Below are 23178 nucleotides of genomic sequence, written 5' to 3'. Positions count from 1 at the left end.
AATTTATTTCCCTCCCAATTCCCCTTTTTCCCCTAAAATCCCCATATTTTTTTTCCCAAAATCCCCATATTTTTTCCCCTAAAATCCCCATATTTTTTCCCCTAAAGTCCCATTTTTTTCCCCCTGAAAATCCCCAGTATTTTTCCCAAAATTCCCAATTTATTTCCCTCCCAATTCCCCTTTTTCCCCCTAAATTTCCATTTTTCCCCCTAAAATCCCCATATTTTTCCCCCTAAATCCCCATATTTTTTCCCCTGAAAATCCCCATATTTTTCCCCTGAAAATCCCCAGTATTTTTCCCAAAATTCCCAATTTATTTCCCTCCCAATTCCCCTTTTTCCCCCTAAAATCCCCATATTTTTTTTCCCAAAATCCCCATATTTTTTCCCCTAAAATCCCCATTTTTTTCCCCCTGAAAATCCCCAGTATTTTTCCCAAAAGTCCCAATTTATTTCCCTCCCAATTCCCCTTTTTCCCCCTAAAATCCCCATATTTTTTCCCTAAAATCCCCATATTTTTTCCCCTAAAATCCCCATTTTTTTCCCCCTGAAAATCCCCAGTATTTTTCCCAAAAGTCCCAATTTATTTCCCTCCCAATTCCCCTTTTTCCCCCTAAAATCCCCATATTTTTTCCCCTAAAATCCCCATATTTTTCCCCTAAATCCCCAGTATTTTTTCCCTTTTTTCCCAAAATTCCCAATTTATTTCCCTCCCAATTCCCCTTTTTCCCCCGAAATTTCCGTTTTTTTCCCAAAATCGCCGTTTTTCGCCCCAGATCCCGGCGGAGCTGCTGACCCCGGACCCGGCGCTGCTGGCGCGGGTGGACACGGCCGGGCTGGAGCAGAAACACCAGGAGAGGGTGCAGCGCCTGGTGAGCCCCAAAATCCACGCTTTGCACCCCAAAAACAGCCCAAAATCACCCCAAAAACCAGCCCAAAATCCACACAAACCACCCCAAAATCCACCCCAAAATCACCCCAAAAACCAGCCCAAAATCCACACAAATCACCCCTAAATCCACCCCAAAACCAGCCCCAAATCACCCCAAAAACCACCCCAAAATCAGCCCCAAATCCACCCCAAAATCCACCCAAAATCAGCCCAAAATCCACCCCAAAATCACCCCAAAATCCACACTTTGCACCCCAAAATCACCCCAAAATCAGCCCCAAGTCAGCCCAAAATCCACACAAATCACCCCTAAATCCACCCCAAAATCAGCCCCAAAATCCACCCCAAAATCCACAGAAATCACCCCAAAATCAGCCCCAAATCAGCCCAAAATCACCCCAAAAACCACCCAAAATCCACACAAATCACCCCAAAATCAGCCCCAAAATCCACCCAAAATCAGCCCCAAATCAGCCCAAAATCAGCCCCAAATCCACCCCAAAATCCCCCCCAAATTCAGCCTAAAATCCACCCCAAAATCCACCCCAAAATCCACACAAATAACCCCAAAATCCACACAAATAACCCCAAATCCAGCCCAAAATCCACAGATTTCACACCAAAATCACCCTAAAATCCACCCCAAAATCACCCTAAAATCCACACAAACCACCCCAAAATCCACCCCAAAATAAGCCCAGAATCCACCCCAAATCCAGCCCCAAACCCACACGTTTCACCCCAAAATCCACACAAATCACCCCAAAATCAGCCCAAAATCACCCTAAAATCCACTGCAAAATCCACCCCAAAATCACCCCAAAATCCAGACATTTCACCCCAAAATCCACCCCAAAATAACCCAAATATCCACCCCAAAATCCACACAAATCAGCCCAAAATCACCCCAAAATCCACCCCAAAATCCACACATTTCACCCCAAAACCCACCCCAAAAATCCACACATTTCACCCCAAAACCCACCCCAAAATCCACACAAATCACCCCAAAATCACCCCAAATCCACCCCAAAATCCATTCCAAAACCCACACATTTCACCCCAAAATCAGCCCAAAATTCACCCCAAAATCCACACAAATCATCCCAAAACCCACACCTTTCACCCCTAAATCCTGCCATTTCCTCCCAAAATCCCCACAGTGCACCCCAAAACTCCCCCAAAATCCCAATTCTTCACCCCAAAATCCTCCAATTTCTCCCCTAAATTCCCCCCCCAAAATCCCCCAAAACTTCCCCCTAAAATCCCAATTTTTCCACATAAAATCCCCAAATTTTCCCCCAAAATCCTCCAATTTCTCCCCAAAATCCCCCTAAATTCCTGATTCCCCCCAATTTCCCCCTAAATCCCATTTTCCCCCCAAAATCCTCCAATTTCTCCCCAAAATCCCCTAAATTCCCCCTCACAAATCCCCCAAATTTCCCCCCCAAATTCCAATTTTTCCCCCAAAATCCCCCCCAAAGCCCAAATTCCCCCTCACAAATCCCCCAAATTTCCCCCCTAATTCCCAATTTTCCCCCCAAATTCCTCCAATTTCTCCCCAAAATCCCCTAAATTCCTGATTCCCCCCAAATTTCCCCCTAAATTCCGATTTTTTCCCCCCCAAAGCCCAAATTTCCCCTCACAAATCCCCCCAAAATTTGCCCCTAAAAACCAAATTTTTCCACATAAAATCCCCAAATTTGCCCCTAAAATCCCAATTTTTCCACATAAAATCCCCAAATTTCCCCCAAAATCCCCATTTTTTCCCTATTTTTCCCCGTTTTTCCCCATTTTTTCCCGTTTTTCCCGTTTCCCAGGGTTTTGACCCCAATTCCAAGGCCAAGTTCCGGCCCGGCGGCGCCACAAGGGGAGGGACCCGAGCGCCGCAGGCGGCAGCGGCTGCACGAGGAGCAGAGGGTGAGATTGGGGCCAAATCCGGACTTTTTGGCAAATTTAAGTGGGATTTTTAGTGGGATTTTTTAGGAATTTTTGGGGCATTTTTTTAGGAATTTTTGGGGATTTTTTTCAGATTTTTTTAGGATTTTTTGGGGGGTTTTTAGGATTTTTTTCAGATTTTTTTAGGATTTTTTGGGGGTTTTTTAGGATTTTTTTTCAGATTTTGAATGGAAATTTTGGGGATTTTTATAGGAATTTTAGGGATTTTATTGGAATTTTTTGGGATTTTTTTAAAGATTTTTTTCAGATTTTTACTGGGAATTTTGGGGATTTTTTAGGAATTTTTTGGGATTTTTATTGGAATTTTTTGGGATTTTTTTAAAGATTTTTTTCAGATTTTTACTGGGAATTTTGGGGATTTTTAGGAATTTTAGGGATTTTTATTGGAATTTTTTGGGAATTTTTTCAGATTTTTACTGGAAATTTTGGGGGACTTTTATGATTTTTTGGGGATTTTTATTGGAAATTTTTAGGAATTTTTGGGGATTTTTTCAGATTTTTTTAGGATTTTTGGGGGTTTTTTTAGGATTTTTTTCAGATTTTTATTGGAATTTTTTGGGATTTTTTAAAGATTTTTTTCAGATTTTTACTGGAAATTTTTTGGGCATTTTTCAGGATTTTAAAAAATTTGGAGGATTTTTTTTTTTTTTAATTTTTTGGGGCTTTATTTAGGATTTTTTGAGACTTTTTTAGGAAGTTTTTGGGAACCTCTGGGAAGTTTTTGTGAATTTTTTTGGGTGGGGGGGAATTTTTGGGACTTTTTGAGAATTTCTTGGGAATTTTGGGGTCTGGTTTTTGGGAAATTCCTGGGATTTTTGGGAGGGGCCCCAAATTCTCCATTTTCCCCTCCCCAGGCCCGGATCCGGCAGAGTTTGGAGCAGAAGGAAAAGGAAGAAAAACGAGGAAGAACCCCCAAAAAAAAGAGAAAAAAGAGGGAAAAACCCCCAAAAATCCGGGAACAAACTGGGAGAAAACCCCAAAAATCCGGGAAAAAAATCGAGAGAAAACCCCAAAAAAAAGGGGAAAAAATCGGGCGAAAATCCCCCAAAATTGGGAGAAAAAAATGGGAGGGAAAACCCCAAAAAATCAGGAAAAAGGGGAAGGAAACGCCCAAAAAATGGGGAAAAAATTGGGGAAAAAACCCCAAAAATGGGCAAAAAAAGGGGGAAAAACCCAAACCGAAGAGGAAGGGGCAGAAGGGGGGTCCTGGCCCCAAATTGGGGGGAAACGCCCCAAAATTGGGGGGACCCGCCCCAAAAAAGGGGGCCCTGGACAGGTTCAAAGAAATAAATTTGGGGGGGCAGCGATTTGGGGGTGGCTGCAGGTGCCTTTGTCCCGTTTTGGGGTCCCCAAAGTGTCCCCATCCCAATCTTGGGTCCTCAAAATGTCCCAATCCCATTTTTGGGGTCCCCAATGTCCCTCCCCCAATTTTGGGAGTCCCCAAAGTGTCCCCATCCCAAATTTTGGGGTCCCCAAAATGTCCCAATCCCATTTTTGGGGTCCCCAATGTCCCCTCCCCCAATTTTAGGGGTCCCCAAAGTGTCCCCATCCCAAATTTTGGGGTCACCTCCCATTTTTGGGGGTCCCCAAAGTGTCCCCATCCCCAATTTTGGGGTCCCCTCCCCAATTTTGACGTCCCCAATGTCCCCTCCCCCCATTTTTGGGGTCCCATCCCAATTTTTGGGGTCCCCAATGTCCCCTCCCCCAATTTTTGGGGTCCCCAAAGTGTCCCCATCCCAAATTTTGGGGTCCCCTCCCAATTTTTGGGGTCCCCAAAGTGTCCCCATCCCAAATTTTGGGGTCCCCCCCCATTTTTGGGGTCCCCAAAGTGTCCCCATCCCAAATTTTGGGGTCACCTCCCCAGTTTTAGGTGTCCCCAAAGTGTCCCCATCCCCAATTTTGGGGTCCCCTCCCCATTTTTAGGTGTCCCCAATGTCCCCTCCCCCCATTTTTGGGGTCCCATCCCAGATTTTGGGGTCCCCAATGTCCCCATCCCCAATTTTGGGGTCCCCTTTCTCCATTTTTTCGGTGTCCCCAATGTCCCCATCCCCATTTTTGGGGTCCCATCCCAAATTTTGGGCTCCTCAAAATGTCCCCATCCCCATTTTTGGGGTCCCCAATGTCCCCTCCCCCGATTTTTGGGGTCCCCAAAGTGTCCCCATCCCCAATTTTGGGTCCTGTCCCAAATTTTGGGGTCCCCAAAGTGTCCCCATCCCAATTTTGGGGTCTCCAATGTCCCCATCCCAATTTTGGGGTCTCCAATGTCCCCATCCCAATTTTGGGGGTCCTCTCCCCATTTTTGGGGTCCCCAAGGTGTCCCTACTCCAATTTTGGGGGTCCCCAAAGTGTCCCCATCCCAATCTTGGGGTCCTCAAAATGTCCCAATCCCATTTTTGGGGTCCCCAATGTCCCCTCCCCCAATTTTGGGGTCCCCAAAGTGTCCCCATCCCATTTTTGGGGTCCCCAAAGTGTCCCCATCCCAACTTTGGGGTTGTCCCCATCCCAATTTTGGGGGTCCCCAGTGTCCCCTCCCCCAGGCGAGGCCACCTCGGTGTCACCAGCGCTGGGGACTTTATTGGGGGGGTGGCACTGGGTGACCCCCGGGTGACATCGGTGCCACACCCAGGTGACATCCGGGTGACATCAGTGTCACATCCGGGTGACATCGGTGCCACATCCGGGTGACATCCGGGTGACATCGGTGCCACATCCGGGTGACATCAGTGTCACATCCGGGTGACATCGGTGCCACATCCGGGTGACATCCGGGTGACATTGGTGTCACCATGCCCGGTCCAGGTGACATCCGGGTGACACTCGTGTCCCTGTGTCACACCCAGGTGACACCTGTGTCACTGTGCCAGGTCTCGGTGACATCCGGGTGACATCGGTGCCACATCCGGGTGACATCCGGGTGACATCGGTGTCACTGTCCCAGCTCCGTGTCCTTGTGTGACACCCAGGTGACATCGGTGTCACTGTGCCAGGTCCAGGTGACATCCGGGTGACATCGGTGTCACTGTCCCAGCTCCGTGTCCTTGTGTGACACCCAGGTGACACCGGTGTCACTGTGCCAGGTCCAGGTGACATCCGGGTGACATCCCTGTCACCGTGCCAGCTCCGTGTCCTTGTGTGACACCCAGGTGACATCGCTGTCACCAAGCCAGCTCTGTGTCCGTGTGTCACAGCCAGGTGACATCCAGGCAATGTCCATGTGTCACAGCCAGGTGACACCGCTGTCACTGTCCCAGCTCCGTGTCCCTGTGTCACAGCCGTGTCCTTGGGTCAACTTTCAGGTGACACCCAGGTGACGGCCGTGTCCCCAAGCCACCTCTGTGTCCTTGTGTCACACCCAGGTGACATTCCTGTCACTGTCCGAGCTCTGTGTCACATCCAGGTGACATCAGTGTCACTGCCCTAGCTCTGTGTCACACTCGTGTCCCTGTGTGACATCCAGGTGACGTCCAGGTGACGTCCAGGTGCCATCTGCGTCCTCGAGCCAGCTCCGTGTCCCTGTGTCACACCCAGGTGACATCGCTGTCACTGTCCCAGCTCCGTGTCACATCCAGGTGCCATCCAGGTGCCATCTGCCAGCTCCGTGTCCTTGTGTCACACTCTGTGTGACATCCAGGTGACACCCAGGTGACAGCCGTGTCACACCCAGGTGACATCTGTGGCACAGTCCCAGCGCCGTGTCCTTGTGTCACTTCCATTGTGTCACACTCTGTGTCACACCCAGGTGACAGCTGTGGCACAGTCCCAGCTCTGTGTCCCCGTGTCACACCCAGGTGCCACCCGTGTCACACCCGTGTCACATCCGTGTCACACCCAGGTGCCAGCCCTGTCCCTGTGTCCCCCCCCCGTCCCCCCGGGGCCACCAAAGTCCCTTGGCCCCATTGTGGGGGGAGGGGTCCTGTCCCCACGGGGGGCGTGTCCAACCCATGACGTCACTCTCCGATCCGTGACGTCACGCCCATGATGTCACCCCCTGTCCCCATCGGAGGGGGGCTCTGCCATCTGTGACATCACTCCCCTATGACGTCACACTCTCATGACGTCATCCCCAGCCACTGTCCCCATTGGATGGGGATTCCCCAAACCCATGACGTCACTCCTCATGACGTCACCGTCCTGTGATGTCACCCCCAGGCACTGCCCCCATTTTGGGGGCCCTTGACACATTCGGGGCAGGGTGTGTGTGTCCCTAATTGATGACGTCACTCCCCATGACATCACAACCCTGTGACATCATCTCCGCTGTGTCCCCATGGGAGAGGAGGTTCCCTTCTCATGACGTCACTCCCCATGACGTCACCTCCAACCACAGCCCCCATGGGCGGGGACAGAGGAGGATTGGGGGGGGGGGGTTTCCCTGCTCATGACGTCACTCCCCATGACGTCATCCCAAGCACTTTGTCCCCATTTGTGACGTCACTCCCCATGACGTCACCTCCAACGACCGTCTCCATGGGCAGAGGGAGGAGGAGTGGGAGGTTCCCCCACTCGTGACGTCACTCCCCATGACGTCACCTCCAACCACGGTCTCCATGCGTGGCTAAGGAGGAGGATTGGGGGGGATTCCCCCACTTACAACGTCACTCCCCATGACGTCAACGTCCCCACAGGGGTAGATGGCGGAGGGGTGGGGTTCCCCCTCCCATGACGTCACTCCGTGCATGACGTCACCGCGTAGGTGCCGTCACTCCGGCTCCGCCCCCCAGAGCCCCTCCCCCAGGGCCATGGCCCGGCACCGCAGGAGCCCCAGCAGGGCCCAGAGGCCGCCGCAGTCCCGGGAGGCGCCCGGGATGCGCGCCCAGAGCTCGCGGAGCTCCGCGGGCCGCAGGCGGTGGGCGCTGAACAGGGCCCGGCCCAGGCAGCAGCGCTCGGGCGGGAGCCGCGCCGAGCCCCCGAACCGCGCCGAGTGCCGGACCGCGACCCCCGCCCGCCCCGCCGAGACCCCCACCCACACGTCCTCGGGCAGCGCCAGCGGCACCCGCGCCCCCGCCGCCAGCACCGCCCCCGCCGCCTGTCGCGACAGCACGTAGGCCGTGCCGCTGCAGTAGGGCGGGTATCGCGACATCGGGTACAGCGCCCTCGGCACGTGGTGGCGGCTCCGCGGGTCGCGATTGGGCGCCACTCTCCAATGGACGCGGCCCAGGTAGAGCCGGGCCGGCGCGTCCCGCCATGTCGCCAGGTATGTCGCGACAGCGGGCACGTTGACGAACACGTCGTCGTCGGCTTTGAGCAGGAAGGGCGCGGCCGCGCAGCAGGCGCGGGCCCAGCGCAGCAGCAGCTGCGTCTTGCGGGTCAGGTTGGCGTAGCTGTCCTGGAAGTCGCCCTGCAGGATGTCGCCGTGCTGTCGCGACTCCGCCAGCAGCTCCCGCTGCGTCTGGGGGTCCCGGGGGGTCCCCAACACGAACACGGTGCGGGCGGGGGGAGCCCCCGAGGGTTCCCCCGGCCAGGGTCCCCCCCAGGTGTCGCGCACGGCGAGGCGGCGCTGCAGGTGCGGGGCCGCGCTGGGCACCAGGACCAGCAGGAACGGGGCGGGGGCCGAGCACGGCGGCGGCGACAGCAGAACCTTGGGGGGGCGCGGGGACCCCCGGGGGACATCGCCAGAGCCCCCCGAGAGGAGACCCAGGCAGCCGGGGCCGGGCGGGGGAACCCCGGTTCCCACACCGAGACCCCCAATTCCAACCCCGGGACCCCCAATGACCCCCCCGGGACCCCCAATGACCCCCCCGGGACCCCCAATTCCAACCCCGGGACCCCCAATGACCCCCCCGGGACCCCAGGTTCCACCCCAGGGACCCCAGGTTCCACCCCAGGGACCCCCATTCGTGACCCTCGAGCTCCCATTGAGGACCCCCGAGCCCCATTTCCCACCGCCCACGCCCTCATTGGGGACCCCCGCGCCCTCCCCATCCACAAACCCCGCCCCGTTCCCACGCCCCCCATTCGCAAACCCCGCCCCGTTCCCACGCCCCCCATTCACAAACCCCGCCCCGTTCCCACGCTCCCCATTCACAAACCCACCACCCCAATTCCCGTCCCCCGCCTCCCCCGCGCCCCCCTCGCCCATCCCCCACTCCCCCCAATCCTCCCCCTCCCCCCAGGCCCCCCGCCCCTCCCCCCAGGCCGCCAGGGCCGCCGCCAGCAGCTCCTCGCCCCGGCCGCTGCCCAGCAGCGCCAGCACCGCCAGCCCCAGCGCCGCCAGCGCCGCCTTGGCCGCCCTCCGCCGCCATCGCCGCCGCCTCGGGCCCATCCCGGAGCCCTCCCCGCCTTCCTCTCACCTCCGGCGGCCCCAAAAACTCCAAAATTCCCCCCAAAATCCCCCCCGGGGGAAGGGCGGGGGGGATTTCGGGCCGCGGCCGGGGCCTGGGAGGGGGCGTGGCCTAGGCTGAGGGGTGATGTCCAAATATGGGGAAAATGGGCGGGGTTTGGGTAGAGGGGCGTGATTTCCGGGTGTGTGGCGCATGCGCAGAGTCGAAGGGGCGTGGCCAGGAGCGTTGAAGCCGCGCGCGGAGCGGAGGGTGAAAAACGCGGGGGGGGAGGGGAAATTTGGGGGATTTTGGGGGGATTTTGGGGTCCGGGAGGGGTTTCAGGGTCGGGCTGAGAATTTGGGGGGGTTCTGGAAGGGTTTTGGGGGGTCACGAAGAGACCTGGGGGAGCACGAGGGAATTTGGGGGTCCTAGGGGGGTTTTGGGAGGGGTCCTGGGGGAATTTGGGGTTCCGAGAGGATTTTTGGGGGTCCAGAGAGGATTTTGGGGCGGTCCTGGTGGGGGGGGGTTGGAGGGACGTGGGTTGGATTTTTGGGGAGAGGATTTTTGGATTTTTTTGGGGGGTCCCTGTGGGGTCAGGGGGGATTTGGGGGTTCGGGGGTGACCCCAAAATTCCCCCCCCAAAAAAAGCCCCCCCTCCATGGCGGAGCCGCTGCAGAAAAAGCTCCAAGGGGAGCTGGAGAAATATCAGCAGTTACAGAAAGGTGAGACCCCAAAAAAAACCCCAAAACCCCCCCCAAAATCTCCTCTGGGAACCCCAAAATCTTCCTGAGACACCCAAAATCTCTCAGCCCTAAAAATGTCCCTGAGATTCCTCCAAATCATCCCCCCACCCCCAAAAAAACCCCTTGGAACGCTCCAGGAGCCCCCAAAATCCTCTTGGGACCCCCGAAATCTCTCAAAAAAAAACCCCAATCCCTCCCCAAAATCCTCTTGGGACCCCCAAAATCCCCTCAAGACCCCTCCAAAACCCCCTGGGAACCCCAAAACCTCCTCAAAAATCCTCCAGACCCCCCCAAAACCTTCCCAAAAATCTCCTGGGACCCCCAGAAATCCTCCAGACCCCCCCCAAAATCCCCTCAAGACCCCCCAAAACCCCCTGGGACCCCCAAAAATCTTCCAGAGCCCCCCAAGATCCCTCCTCAAAACCTCTGGGACCCCCATATTCCCCCTGGGACCCCCAAAAATCCTTCAGGTCCTCCGAAATCCCCCCTCAAAACCCCCGGGGACCCCTCCAAAATCTCCAGAGCCCCCCCAAATCCCCTCAAGACCCCCCCAAAACACCCTGGGACCCCCAAAAATCTTTCAGACCCCCCCCCCAAAGTGCCCCAAAACCCCCTGAGACCCCCAAAAATCTCCTGGGACCCCCAAAACTCCTCCAGAACCCCCCCCAAAAATCCCCCAAACTCCCTGAAAACCCCCAAAACCTGCCCAAAAATCTCCTGGGACCCACAAAAATCCTCCAGAACCCCCCAAAATCCCCTCAAGACCCCCCCCAAAACCCCCTGGGACCCCCAAAAATCCTTCAGACACCCCCAAAAGGCCTCCTCAAAACCCCAAAACCTCCCCAAAAATCTCCTGGGACCCCCCCAAAAATGCTCCAGCCCCCCCCAAAATCCCCTCCAAACCCCCTCAAAGCCCTCCAGATCCCCCCGTTGTTTCGAGGGGGGTCCCTGGGCTGTTTTGGGGCCCCCCTGAGCCCCGGTTTCGGGGTCCCCCCCAGAGCTGGCCCGGGCGGTGGCGGCGCGGCAGAAACTGGAGACGCAGCTGACGGAGAACAACATCGTGCAGGAGGTGGGTGGGGAGCACCACAGAACCCCAAAAACAGCATGGAAAGAACTCAGAAACAACCCAGGGAACGCCCCCAAAAATGACCCGAGAATGTCTCAAAAATAGCCCGAAAGGTGCCCCGGAAATGGCCTGAAAATACCCAAAAAATGCCCCCCAAAATGCCCCAAAATAACCTAAAAATACCACAAAGCTGCCCTCAAAACTGCCCCGAAAATACCTCAAAACTGCTCCAAAAATGCCCCAAAATAATCTAAAAATACCCCAAAGCTGCCCTCAAAACTGCCCCAAAAATACCCCAAAACTGCTCCAAAAATGACAAAAAAATACCCCAAAAATGCCCCAAAAATAACCTAGAAATACCCCAAAACTGCCCCGAAACTACCCCAAAAATAACCTCGAAATACTCCAAAATTGCCCCCAAAACTGCTCCAAAAATACCCCAAAATAAGCTAAAAATACCCCAATACTGCTCTCAAAACTGCCCCAACAACACCCCAAAACTGCTCCAAAAATAACCAAAAAATACCCCAAAACTGCCCCCAAAATAACCTAAAAATACCCCAAAGCTGCCCTCAAAACTGCCCCAAAAATACCCCAAAACTGCTCCAAAAATGACCAAAAAATACCCCAAAAAATGCCCCAAAAATAACCTAGAAATACCCCAAAGCTGCCCTCAAAACTGCCCCAAAAATTGCCCCAAAAATAACCTAAAAATACCCAAAGCTGCCCCCAAAACTGCCCCAAAAATACCCCAAAACTGCTCCAAAAATAACCAAAAAATGCCCCAAAACTTCCCAAAAAATAATCCATAAACTACCCCAAAAATAACCTAAAAATCTCTCAAAAATACCCCAAAAATTGCTTCAAAAATACCCCAAAACTGTCCCACAAATCCCCCAAAACCTGCCCCAAAAATAATGTAAAAATACCCCAAAACTGCCCCAAAAATAACTTCAAAACTGCCCCCAAAATTTAAAAAAAAATACCCCAAAAACTGTCCCAAAAATAACCTAAAATAACCCAAAAATCTCCCAAAATTGCCCCAAAAAATAAAAACAAAATACCCCAAAAACCGCCCCGGAAATACCCCAAAACTGCCCCAAAATACCCCAAAAATTCCCAAATTCCTTTTCCCCCAATTCCCCATTCCCCCCCCCCAAAAATCTCCATTTTCCCCCCAAAAAATCCTTTTTTTTCCTCCCAAAAATCCCCTTTTTCCCCCTAAAACATCCTCATTTCCCCCCCAAAAATCTCCTTTTTTCCACCAAAAAAATTCCCATTTTCCCCCCAAAAAATCCCAATTTTTTTTCCTGAATTCCCCATTTTTTCCCCATTTTCCCCCCAAAACCCCAATTTTTTCCCCCTTTTTTTTTTTCCCCCGGGCCCCATTTTTACCAAAATTTGGATTTTTCACCCCAATTTTCAGGAGCTGAACCTGCTGGATGAGTCCAACACCATTTTTAAGCTTTTGGGCCCCGTTTTGGTCAAGCAGGATCTGGAGGAGGCCAAAAGCACCGTGGGGAAACGGCTGGAGTACATCACAGGGGAGATGTGGGTCTGCTTTGGGGGGAAAAACGGGGATTTTGGGCAAAAATGGGGAAAAAAGGGGGGAAAATTGAAAAAAATTGGGAAAAATGGAAAAAAAATGGGGAGAAACGGGGGGAAAATGGGGAAAAAATGAGGGATAAAGGGGGGGAAATGAGGAAAATGGCTGGAGTACATCACAGGGGAGATGTGGGTCTGGTTTGGGGTGAAAAACGGGGATTTTGGGCAAAAATGGGGAAAAATAGGGAAAAAATGGGGAAAAAATGGAGAAAAATGTGGGAAAATGGAGAAAAAATTGAAGGAAATGGGTAAAAAATGAGGGATAAAGGGGGGAAAATGAGGGAAATGGCTGGAGTACATCAGAGGAGAAATTTAGGTGTGGTTTGGGGTGAAAAACGGGGATTTTGGGCAAAAATGGGGAAAAAAAGGGGGAAAATTGAAAGAATTGGGAAAAAATGGAGAAAATGGGGGGAAAATGGGGAAAATGGCTGGAGTACATCACAGGGGAGATGTGGGTCTGCTTTGGGGGGAAAAACGGAGATTTTGGGCAAAAATGGGGAAAAAAGGGGAAAATTGAAAAAATTGGGAAAAATGGAAAAAAATGGGGAGAAACGGGGGGAAAATGGGGAAAAAAATAAGGGATAAAGGGGGGGAAATGAGGAAAATGGCTGGAGTACATCACAGGGGGGAGGTGGGTCTGCTTTGGGGTGAAAAACAGGGATTTTGGGCAAAAATGTGGAAAAATAGGAAAAAAATGGGGAAAAATGGAGAAAAATGTGGGAAAATGGAGAAAAAATTGAAGGAAATGGGTAAAAAATGAGGGATAAATGGGGGAAAATGAGGGAAATGGCTGGAATACATCAGAGGAGAAATTTAGGTGTGGTTTGGGGTGAAAAATGGGGATTTTGGGAAAAAATGGGGAAAAATTGGGAAAAAATGGAGAGAAACGGGGGAAAATGGGGAAAAAATAAGGGATAAATGGGGGAAAATGAGGAAAATGGCTGGAATACATCAGAGGAGAAATGTAGGTCTGGTTTGGGGTGAAAAACGGGGATTTTGGGCAAAAATGGGGAAAGAATGGAAAAAATTGAGAAAAATTGAGAAAAACAATGGGGGAAAAAGTTGAGAAAATTGAACAAAAAAGGGGAAAAATGGGGGGAAATGGGAAAAATGGATGGAGTACAACATTGAAGAGATGTGGGTTTGGTTTGGGGTGAAAAACGGCGATTTTGGGCAAAAATGGGAAAAAATTGATAAAAATTGAAAAAAAACGGGGAAAATGTGGAAAAAATGGGGGAAATTGAGAAAAAATGAGGGATAAAGGGGGGGAAAATGGCCGGAGTACATCACGGGGGAGATACGGGTTTGGTTTGGGGCGAAAAACGGCGATTTTGGGGAAAAATGGGAAAAGAATGGGGAAAAAATGGGGGGGAAATGGGAAAAAAGTGAAACAAAATGGGGAAAATTCTCATTTTCCCCCCCAAAAACCCCCATTTTTCCTCCCAAATTTTTTCCCCCTAAAACTCCCATTTTTTTTCCCCCAAAACCCCGGGGTGTTTTTTTGTCCAAAATCCCCGTTTTTCACCCCAAAATTCCCATTTTTGCCCCCCTCAGGAAGCGCTACGAGCAGCAGATGCAGGACCTGGAGCGGCGCTCGGAGCAGCAGCGGGAGCTCCTGGGGCGCCTCCAGCAGGAGCTCCAGGCCAAGCCTTGAGCACCCCAAAAATTTTTGGGGACCCCCCCCCAAAAAAAAATTTGGGGAACCCCAAAAAAATCTTGGACCACCCCCTTTCCCCCCAGTTCCCAAAAATCCCAATTAAATTCCCACAAAAATGCCCCAAAACTGGGATTTTTTTTTTGTCATAGTGGTGGTAAATTCCCAAATTTTGGGGACCCCCCCCCCCAAAATCTTGGATCCCCCCCAGATCCCAAAAATCCCAATTAAGTTCTATTAAAATACCCCAAAATCCAGATTTTGTTCCTTATATGGCCGTTCAACGCCCGAATTTTGGGGGGGTCCTGAGCACCCAAAAACTTTTAGGGACCCCCCCCCCCCCCAATTCCCAAAAATTCCAATTAAATTCCAGAAAAATTCCCCAAAATCAGGATTTTTAGTCGTATATTGACATTGAATTCCCAAATTTTGGGGGAGTTTGGGGGGATTCTGAGCATCCCAAAAATTTTGGGGACCCCCCCCCAAAATCTCAGATTCCCCCCCTGACACCCCCAGACCCCAAAAATCCTCCCTGGAATTGCTCCCAAATCCCCCAAAATCGGGGAATTTTGAGCGCTGGGGGCGTGGCCACACCCTTGGGGGCGTGGTTAAAAGACAAATGGGGCGTGTCCAAATCCCTAAATGGAAATTTGGGGTGTGGGGGCGTGGCCGAGGCGTCTGAGGGGAATTTTGGGGCGATTTTGGAAAATTTTGGGATCTGGGGTTGAGGCCGGAGCACCTGAAGGGAATTTTGGGGGGATTTGGGGGGATTTTGGGGTGATTTGGGGAGATTTTGGGAGGATCTCGGGTGGGGGCGTGGCCAGATGCCATGAGGGGGAGAAATTTGGGGTTTCTTTGAGGGTTTGACCCCGAATTTTTGGGGTGTCTGAGGGGAATTTTGGGGTGTGGGGCATGGCCGAAGCCCCTGAGGGGAGTTTTGGGGCGATTTCAGGCGATTTCGGGGCGATTTTGGAGTGGGTTTTGGGCAGTGGGCGTGGCCAGCGCCCCTGAGGGGGGAAATTTGGGGTTTCTTTGAGGGTTTGACCCCGGATTTTTGGGGTGCCTGAGGGGAATTTTGGGGTGTGGGGCGTGGCTGAAGCCCGAGGGGAATTTTGGGGCGGTTTTTGGGGGGTTTGGGGCGGTTTTTGGGGGGTTTGGGGCGGTTTTGTGTTGGGGGCGTGGCCAGATCCCTGTGGGCGTGGCCAGCGCCCCTGAGGGGGAAATTTGGGGGGATATTTGAGGGTTTGGCCCCGAATTTTTGGGGTGCCTGAGGGGAAGTTTGGGGTTTGAGGTGAGGCCGAAGCCGCTGAGAGGAATTTTGGGGCGGTTTTTGGGGTTTTGGGGTGGATTTTATGTTGGGGGCGTGGCCAGAGCCCCTGTGGGGGAAATTTGGGGAATATTTGAGGGTTTGGCCCCGAATTTTTGGGGTGCCTGAGGGGAAGTTTGGGGTGTGGGGCGTGGCTGAAGCCGCTGAAGGGAATTTTGGGGCGGTTTTTGCAGTTTTTGGGCGGATTTTGAGTTGGGGGCGTGGCCAGAGCCCCTGAGGGGGAAATTTGGGGTTTCTGTGAAGGTTTGACCCCGAATTTTTGGGGTCCCTGAGGGGAATTTTGGGGTGTGGGGCGTGGCCGAAGCCCCTGAGGGGATTTTTGGGGCTGTTTTTGGGGTTTTGGGGGTTTGGGGCGGAGTTTTTGGGGCAGTGGGCGTGGCCCGAAGCGAAAGAGAAAGCGATGGGAGCGTGGCTGCTGCTGGGTGAGGAGGGGCCCAAAAACCCCAAAATCGGGACCCCAAAATCCCCCCCCGACCCCAAATCCCAGCGGATCCCAACCCCGGCCCCCTCCCCGACCCCCAAATCCTGAGAAAACCACCCCAAAAAAATCCGGGAAGCCTCAAAATTCGGGACGACCCAAAATGCGGAAACCCCAAATTCGGGACGTGACCCCAAATTCCCGACCCAAAATTGCCCCAAATTTCTGTTTCCCCCCCAAAACCGCCCAAAATTCTCCCGGGACCCCCAAAACCCCTCCGGCACCCCCAAAACCTTCCAAACCCCCCCCAAATGCCCAAATCCTGCAAGGACGTTGCCGCGATGCCCCCAAAACCCCTCTGGGCCCCCCAAAATCCCCTTCCAGGACCCCCAAACTGCCCCCAAATCCCCCCAGGACCCCCTAAATCCCTCCTAGCCCCCCCAAAATCCCCTAAATCCTCCCCTGATCTCCTCAAATGCCACCCAGGACCCCCCGAATTCTCCCCAAATCCCCCCCAAAATCGCCCCCAAATTCCTCCAAAATTCCCCCTAACTCCGCCCAGGACCCCTCAAAATCCCCCCCAAATCCACCCCAAAATCTCCCAAACTGCCCCCAAATCCTCACCATGCCCCCCCAAATCCCCCCAGGACCCCCCAAAACGCTCCCAATTCACCCTCAAATTACCCCAAAATCCCCCCCCCAAATCCCCCTAAAATCTCCTCAGATCCCCCCCCAAACTCCCTTCAAAAACCTCCCCTGTACCCCCAAATCCCCCCTCCAAGACCCCCGCCCCAAACTCCTCCCAAATCCCCCTAAAATCCCCCAAAATCACCCCCAAATCCCCCCCAAAATCGCCCCCAAATTCCTCCAAGATTCCCCCTAACTCCGCCCAGGACCCCTCAAAATCCCCCCCAAATCCACCCCAAACTCCTCCAAGATCCCCCAAACTCCACCCAAAACCTCCACAAATCTCCCCAAAATCTCCTAAACTCCCCCCAAACCTCCCCAGGACCCCCCAAAACCTCACCATGCACCCCCAAATCCCCTTAAAATCTCCCCAAAATCCCCCCAGGACCCCCCAAAACCCCTCCCAATTCACCCTCAAATTCCCCCAAATCCCCCTCCCCAAGGACCCCCCAAAATCCCCCTAAAATCTCCCCACATCCCCCCCAAACTCCCTTCAAAAACCTCCCCTGTACCCCCAAATCCCCCCTCCAAGACCCCCGCCCCAAACTCCTCCCAAATCCCCCCAAAATCCCCCCCAAAATCGCCCCCAAATTCCTCCAAAATTCCCCCTAACTCCGCCCAGGACCCCTCAAAATCCCCCCCAAATCCACCCCAAAATCTCCCAAACTCCCCCCAAACCTCCCCAGGACTCCCCCAATCCCCCCAAAACCTCACCATGCACCCCCAAATCCCCTTAAAATCTCCCCAAAATCCCCCCAGGACCCCCCAAAACCCCTCCCAATTCACCCTCAAATTCCCCCAAATCCCCCCCCAAAATCCCCCTAAAATCGCCCCCAAATCGCCCCCAAACCCCCCCAAACCCCCTTTTCTTGCCCCCCCCCAGGTCTGTCCCACATTTGGGGGGCGCTCGCGGTTTTTGGGGAGCCCCCGCCCCCCGCCCTGCGCTGCCCCCTCCTGGACCAGCGCGGCTCCCCCTCCCCCCGCGGGGCCCTGCTCCGATTTTTGGGGGGTCCCGAGGCCCCCCCGCACCCCGAGACCCCCCGGGACCCCCAGAACACCTTCGATGTCATCGGTGAGGGACCCCCACCCCAATTTGGGGGGGACGCCAGGGGTTGGGGGGCGATTTTTGGGGGGTTTGGGGGCGATTTTTGGGGGGTTTGGGGGCGATTTTAGGGGGTTTTTGGGGGGGTTCTGGGGGGGGGTTGGGGGTTCTGAGGGGTTTTGGGGGGTTTGGTGGCGATTTTTGGGAGTTTTTTGGGGGGGTCCTGGGCGGGTTTTTGGGGGGTTTGGGGGCCATTTTGGGGTTTTTTGAGCGGTCCTGGGGGTGTTTGGGGCGGTTTTGGGGGAATTTTGGGGGCATTTTCAGGGGGGATTTTGGGGATATTTGAGGCAGTTTTTGGGGAATTTTGGGGGCATTTTTGGGGGGGATTTTGGGGATATTTGAGGCAGTTTTTGGGGAATTTTGGGGGGATTTTGGGGATATTTGAGGCAGTTTTTGGGGAATTTTGGGGGGATTTTGGGGATATTTGAGGCAGTTTTTGGGGAATTTTGGGGGGATTTTGGGGATATTTGAGGCAGTTTTTGGGGAATTTTGGGGGCATTTTGGGGATATTTGAGGCAGATTTTGGGGAATTTTGGGAGCATTTTGGGGAGGATTTTGGGGATATTTGAGGCAGTTTTGGGGAATTTGGGGGGGATTTTGGGGGGGATTTTGGGGATATTTGAGGCAGTTTTGGGGGGATTTTGGGGGCAATTTGGGGGGGATTTTGGGGGCATTTTCGGGGGAGATTTTGGAGATATTTGAGGCAGTTTTTGGGGACATTTTCGGGGGGATTTTGGGGATATTTGAGGCAGTTTTTGGGGAATTTTTGGGGCATTTTTGGGGAGGATTTTGGGGATATTTGAGGCAGTTTTTGGTGAATTTTGGGGGCATTTAGGGGGAGGATTTGGGGAATTTTGGGGGCAGTTTTTGGGGAATTTTGGGGGCATTTTGGGGGGTGATTTTGGGGATATTTGAGGCGGTTTTGGGGCCGTTCCTGTATCTCACCCCCTCTCTTTTCCCCCCCAGACTCCCTGGGGGTCCTGCAGGATTTCTGGGGTCCCTCCCGGGAGCCCCCCCGGTGCGAGCTGAGCCCCACGGTGCCGCTGCTGCCGCCGCCGCCGGGGCCGTCCCCGCGGTGCCACCCGGGGCTGGGGACGCGCTGGTGGCTGCTGGCCCTGGGGACAGCGCACAGGGAGGGGACGGTGCTGCTGCACGAGGGCACGGGGGACCCGCCCAGGGTCAACGGTGAGAGGGGACACCCGGGGCGGTGGCACCTGGGGGTGGCACCTGTGTGTCACTGTCACCTGTGTGTCACTGGCACCTGTGTGTGTCACTGTCACCTGTGTGTGTCATTGGCACCCACGTGTCATTGTCACCTGTGTCATTGGCACCCGTGTGTGTCATTGGCACCCGTGTGTGTCACTGTCACCTGTGTGTCACTGTCACCTGTGTGTGTCATTGTCACCTGTGTGTGTCATTGTCACCTGTGTGTGTCACTGTCACCTGTGTGTCACTGTCACCTGTGTGTGTCATTGGCACCTTTGTAATTGGCACCTGTGTGTCACTGTCACCTGTGTGTGTCATTGGCACCTGTGTGTGTCACTGTCACCTGTGTGTGTCATTGGCACCCATGTGTCATTGTCACTTGTGTCATTGGCACCCGTGTGTGTCATTGGCACCCGTGTGTGTCACTGTCACCTGTGTGTCACTGTCACCTGTGTGTGTCATTGTCACCTGTGTGTGTCATTGGCACCTGTGTGTGTCACCTGTGTGTGTCACTGGCACCTGTGTGTCACTGTCACCTGTGTGTGTCACTGGCACCTGTGTGTGTCACCTGTGTGTGTCACTGGCACCTGTGTGTCACTGGCACCTGTGTGTGTCACCCTGTGTGTGTCATTGTCACCTGCGTGTCATTGGCACCTGTGTGTGTCATTGGCACCTTTGTAATTGGCACCTGTGTGTCATTGGCACCTGTGTGTGTCACTGGCACCCATGTGTCATTGTCACCTGTGTCATTGGCACCCGTGTGTGTCACTTGTGCGTGTCATTGTCACCTGTGTGTGTCATTGTCACCTGTGTGTGTCACTGGCACCTGTGTCATTGGCACCTGTGTGTCACTGTCACCTGTGTGTGTCATTGCCACCTGTGTGTCACTGTCACCTGTGTGTGTCATTGGCACCTGTGCGTGTCATTGTCACCTGTGTGTGTTATTGGCACCTGTGTGTGTCATTGTCACCTGTGTGTGTTATTGGCACCTGTGTCATTATTACCTGTCATTGTCACCTTTGTCATTGTCACCTGTGTCATTGTCACCTTTGTCATTGTCACCTTTGTCATTGGCACCTGTGTCATTGGCACCTGTGTCTCCCCATGGTCCCAAATGTCCCCCCATGTGTCACCCCCAGTGTCACCCCGTGTTCCCCATCCCAGTTTCCTCATGTCCTCCCCAATGTCCCCAATGTCCCCAATGTCCCCCCACCACCACAATGCGCTCTTACCCCCCCAATGTCCCCCATTGTCCCCAATATTCCAAATGCCCCGGTGTCCCCAATGCCCCCCATTGTCCCAATGTCCCCATTGTCCCCATTGTCCCCATGCTCAAGCCCCTCAATGTCCCCATTGTCCCCTCATTGTCTCCACGTCCCCAATCTCCCCAACCCCCCAATGTCCCCCCATTGTCCCCAATGTCCCCCCATTGTCCCCAATGTCCCTTCATTGTCCCCGTTGTCCCCAATGTCCCCAAAGTCCCCCAATGTCCCCTTGTTCCCAAGCCCCCATTGTCCCCAATGTCCTCCCATGTCCCCAATGTCCCCTTTCCCCCCATTGTCCCCTTTCCCCCCAATGTCCCCCCATTGTCCCCCAATGTCTCCTTACCCTCAACGTCCCCAATGTCCCCCCATTGTCCCCAATGTCCCCCCATTGTCCCCATGCTCCCCAAGCCCCTCAATGTCTCCTTACCCTCAATGCCCCCGTGTCCCCCCATTGTCCCCAGTGTCCCCAATGTCCCCGTTGTCCCCAATGTCCCATAACCCCTCTCCCCCTCCCCCCCAGCCTCTCTGGCCATCTCCACGCTGACCCCGACCCTGCGGGGGCTCCTGGGGACCCCCCAGACCCTGCACTGCTCCTTCACCCCCCCCTGGCTGGGCGTCCCCTTCGCCCTGGAGTGGCTGTGGCACCGCGACGGCGTCACCCGGCGCCTGCTGGCCTTCGACTCGGCCACCAACCGCGTCACCGAGGCCGCGCCGGGGGTGCTGCTGCTGCTGGGGGGACACGGGGACACCCCCTGGAGTGCTGGGGGGACGCAGGTGAGGGGGAAGGCAGGGGCTGCAGTTCCGTGTGGGGACACCGGGGGCGCCACTGAGGGACGGGGTTGGGTCCTCCCGGCCACCAGGGGCGCTGTGTCTGTGGAACTGCCGGTTCCCAGGCCCTCCCAGTTCATCCCAGTCCATCCCAGTCCACAGAACCCGGCTGCAGTTCCGTGTGGGGACACTGAGAGGTGCCACTGAGGGACGGGGTTGGGTCCTCCCGGCCACCAGGGGCGCTGTGTCTGTGGAACTGCCGGTTCCCAGGCCCTCCCAGTTCATCCCAGGCCCTCCCAGTTCATCCCAGTCCACAGAACCCGGCTGCAGTTCCGTGTGGGGACACTGAGAGGCGCCACTGAGGGACGGGGTGGGGGGGGTTGGGTCCTCCTGGCCACCAGGGGCGCTGTGTCTGTGGAACTGCCGGTTCCCAGGCCCTCCCAGTCCATTCCCAGTGGCTCCCACTCCTTCCCAGTCCGTTCCAGTCCATTCTCAGTGGCTCCCAGTCCCCTCCCAGTTCATTCCCAGTCCGTTCCAGTCCCTTCCTTCCACAATGGGGGGCAGGGGCTGCAGTTCCATGTGGGGACACCGAGAGGCGCCACTGAGGGACAGGGGGGTTGGGTCCTCCTGGCCACCAGGGGGTGCTGCGGGCAAGGAACCCCTGGTTCCCAGTCCCATCCCAGTGGCTCCCAGTCCATTCCCAGGCCATCCCAGTCCGTTCCAGTCCCTTCCTCCCGCAATGGGGGGCAGGGGCTGCAGTTCCATGTGGGGACACCGAGAGGCGCCACTGAGGGACAGGGGGGTTGGGTCCTCCTGGCCGCTAGGGGCCGCTGTGGGCATGGAACACCCAGTTCCCAGTCCCTCCTAATTCCTCCCAGTTCACTCCCAGTGGTTCCCAGTCCCTCCCAGTTCCCTCCCAGTCAATCCCAGTCCCTCCCTGTCCCTCCCAGCCGTCAGGGGGCGCTCTGGAGGTGTCTCTGCAGCTGCCGCCGCTCTCCGTGTCCGATGACGGCTCCTTCGTCTGCTCCGTGGCCACGCCCCTCGGGCAGCTGCAGCAGGTGCTGCGGATGAACGTGATTGGTCAGTGCTGGGAGGGGTGGGCGGGGCTTGGGAGGGGTGGGCGGGGCTTGCATGGGGCTCCCAGTATGTCCCAGTGCCCCTCGCTGTGCCCAGTTCCTCCCAGTCCCTCCAAGCTCACTCCCAGTTCATTCCCAGTCCGTCCCAGTGTCCCTAACTGTCCGTCCGTCTGTCCCCAGCCCCTCCCCAGGTGTCCCTGCTCCCCTCCCAGCTGTCCCCAGGTGTCCCTGCCCAGCTCCGCTGCGACGCCGTCGGATTTTTCCCTCTGGACGTTGGGATCCGCTGGGAGCGCCAGGCCCGGGGGGACCCCCGGCCGCTCCCGGTGACACCTGAGGGTGCCACCGCCCCTGGGGACACCGGGACGGGGCTGAGCTGGAGCTCGGGGCACCGGCGCGCGGCCGACGGCACCTTCAGCCGGAGCGCGGGGCTGAGCGTGGGCAAGGGGACAGCGGGGGACAGCTACAGCTGCCTGGTGACACACGCGGCGTGGGATGTGCCACTGAGGGTCACCGTGCACGTGACAGGTGAGGGGACACACCTGGGGACATCTGGAATGGGCTTGGGGACACCTGGGGACACGAGGATCAGGGTTTGGAGGATCTGGGGACACCAGGGTTGGAGCTGGGGACACCTGGGGACATCAGGGACAGGTTTGGGGACACCTGGATGGGCTTGAGGATACTTGGGGTGGGACTGGGGACAGAGTTGGGGACACAGGGACACGGCTGGGGACACCAGGACACACAGGGTGCCACCCGGGGCTGTCACTGATGTGTCCCCACTGTCTCCGCAGGTGACACCGGGCCCAGCGTGGAGGACATGGCGGGGATGGCCCTGGTGGCCTTTGTCATCGGGGGGCTCTGCCAGCGCCTGTGGCCCTCGGCGGGGAGGTGACACCCATGGCACCAATGTCACCAAACGTCCCCAAAGTCCCCAAACCCCCCCAACGTCGCCAGTGTCCCCCAAATGTCCCCATATGTCCCCAATCCTCAATGGCCCAAATGACCCCAAAGTCCCAAAATGTCCCCAAAGTCTCCAAACCCACCAAATGTCCCCAGTGTCCCCAAATGTCCCCAATGTCCCAAAAGTCCCCAACGTCTCCAAATGTCCCCAAAATAAACGGGGGGTGACATCCCCCCAAACCGATGTG

The 23178-nt window shown here is 55.1% G+C and overlaps 3 protein-coding genes and 1 long non-coding RNA gene across 4 annotated transcripts; 3 read left to right on the top strand and 1 right to left on the bottom strand.

Moving 5' to 3' along the window:
* Window positions 1-773: 773 nt before the first annotated feature.
* LOC136570803 (uncharacterized) lies at window positions 774-3783 on the top strand. The gene is made up of 3 exons (XR_010785568.1): window positions 774-871; window positions 2712-2811; window positions 3705-3783. It is a non-coding gene; the product is annotated as an uncharacterized lncRNA (long non-coding RNA).
* A 1621-nt stretch (window positions 3784-5404) lies between these two features.
* On the bottom strand, window positions 5405-9112 carry B3GALT4 (beta-1,3-galactosyltransferase 4). Its single transcript, XM_066571204.1, has one exon. The coding sequence runs from the start codon at window positions 9110-9112 to the stop codon at window positions 7550-7552; it is 1563 nt and encodes a 520-aa protein (XP_066427301.1). The 3' UTR covers window positions 5405-7549.
* Window positions 9113-9288: 176 nt separating this feature from the next.
* Window positions 9289-14307, top strand: PFDN6 (prefoldin subunit 6). The gene is made up of 5 exons (XM_066571205.1): window positions 9289-9380; window positions 9759-9832; window positions 10852-10922; window positions 12346-12470; window positions 14079-14307. Exons 2-5 carry the CDS (start codon window positions 9769-9771, stop codon window positions 14176-14178), a joined length of 360 nt encoding a protein of 119 aa, XP_066427302.1. The 5' UTR covers window positions 9289-9380; window positions 9759-9768; the 3' UTR covers window positions 14179-14307.
* Window positions 14308-15880: 1573 nt separating this feature from the next.
* On the top strand, window positions 15881-23174 carry LOC136570802 (tapasin-like). Its single transcript, XM_066571207.1, has 7 exons — window positions 15881-15927; window positions 17494-17682; window positions 18679-18897; window positions 20704-20957; window positions 21902-22031; window positions 22208-22552; window positions 22822-23174. Exons 1-7 carry the CDS (start codon window positions 15906-15908, stop codon window positions 22920-22922), a joined length of 1260 nt encoding a protein of 419 aa, XP_066427304.1. The 5' UTR covers window positions 15881-15905; the 3' UTR covers window positions 22923-23174.
* The last annotated feature ends 4 nt before the right edge of the window (window positions 23175-23178 follow it).

The sequence above is a fragment of the Molothrus aeneus genome, unplaced genomic scaffold (genome assembly GCF_037042795.1).
Source record: "Molothrus aeneus isolate 106 unplaced genomic scaffold, BPBGC_Maene_1.0 scaffold_371, whole genome shotgun sequence".
Lineage (NCBI taxonomy): Eukaryota > Metazoa > Chordata > Aves > Passeriformes > Icteridae > Molothrus > Molothrus aeneus.
Note: the sequence above shows the minus strand (reverse complement) of the source record. Positions and strands in the feature narration are given on the sequence as shown.

What these genes read in the sequence shown, in the direction of transcription:
- B3GALT4 (XM_066571204.1), bottom strand. Translation starts at nt 9,112, where the DNA reads ATGGGCCCGAGGCGGCGGCGATGGCGGCGGAGGGCGGCCAAGGCGGCG.
- PFDN6 (XM_066571205.1), top strand. Translation starts at nt 9,769, where the DNA reads ATGGCGGAGCCGCTGCAGAAAAAGCTCCAAGGGGAGCTGGAGAAATAT. An exon ending in ATATCAGCAGTTACAGAAAG is followed by an intron (nt 9,833 to 10,851) that starts GTGAGACCCCAA and finishes GGTCCCCCCCAG; the next exon opens with AGCTGGCCCGGGCGGTGGCG. An exon ending in GAGTACATCACAGGGGAGAT is followed by an intron (nt 12,471 to 14,078) that starts GTGGGTCTGCTT and finishes TGCCCCCCTCAG; the next exon opens with GAAGCGCTACGAGCAGCAGA.
- LOC136570802 (XM_066571207.1), top strand. Translation starts at nt 15,906, where the DNA reads ATGGGAGCGTGGCTGCTGCTGG. An exon ending in GAACACCTTCGATGTCATCG is followed by an intron (nt 17,683 to 18,678) that starts GTGAGGGACCCC and finishes TTTCCCCCCCAG; the next exon opens with ACTCCCTGGGGGTCCTGCAG. An exon ending in GCTGCGGATGAACGTGATTG is followed by an intron (nt 22,032 to 22,207) that starts GTCAGTGCTGGG and finishes GTCTGTCCCCAG; the next exon opens with CCCCTCCCCAGGTGTCCCTG.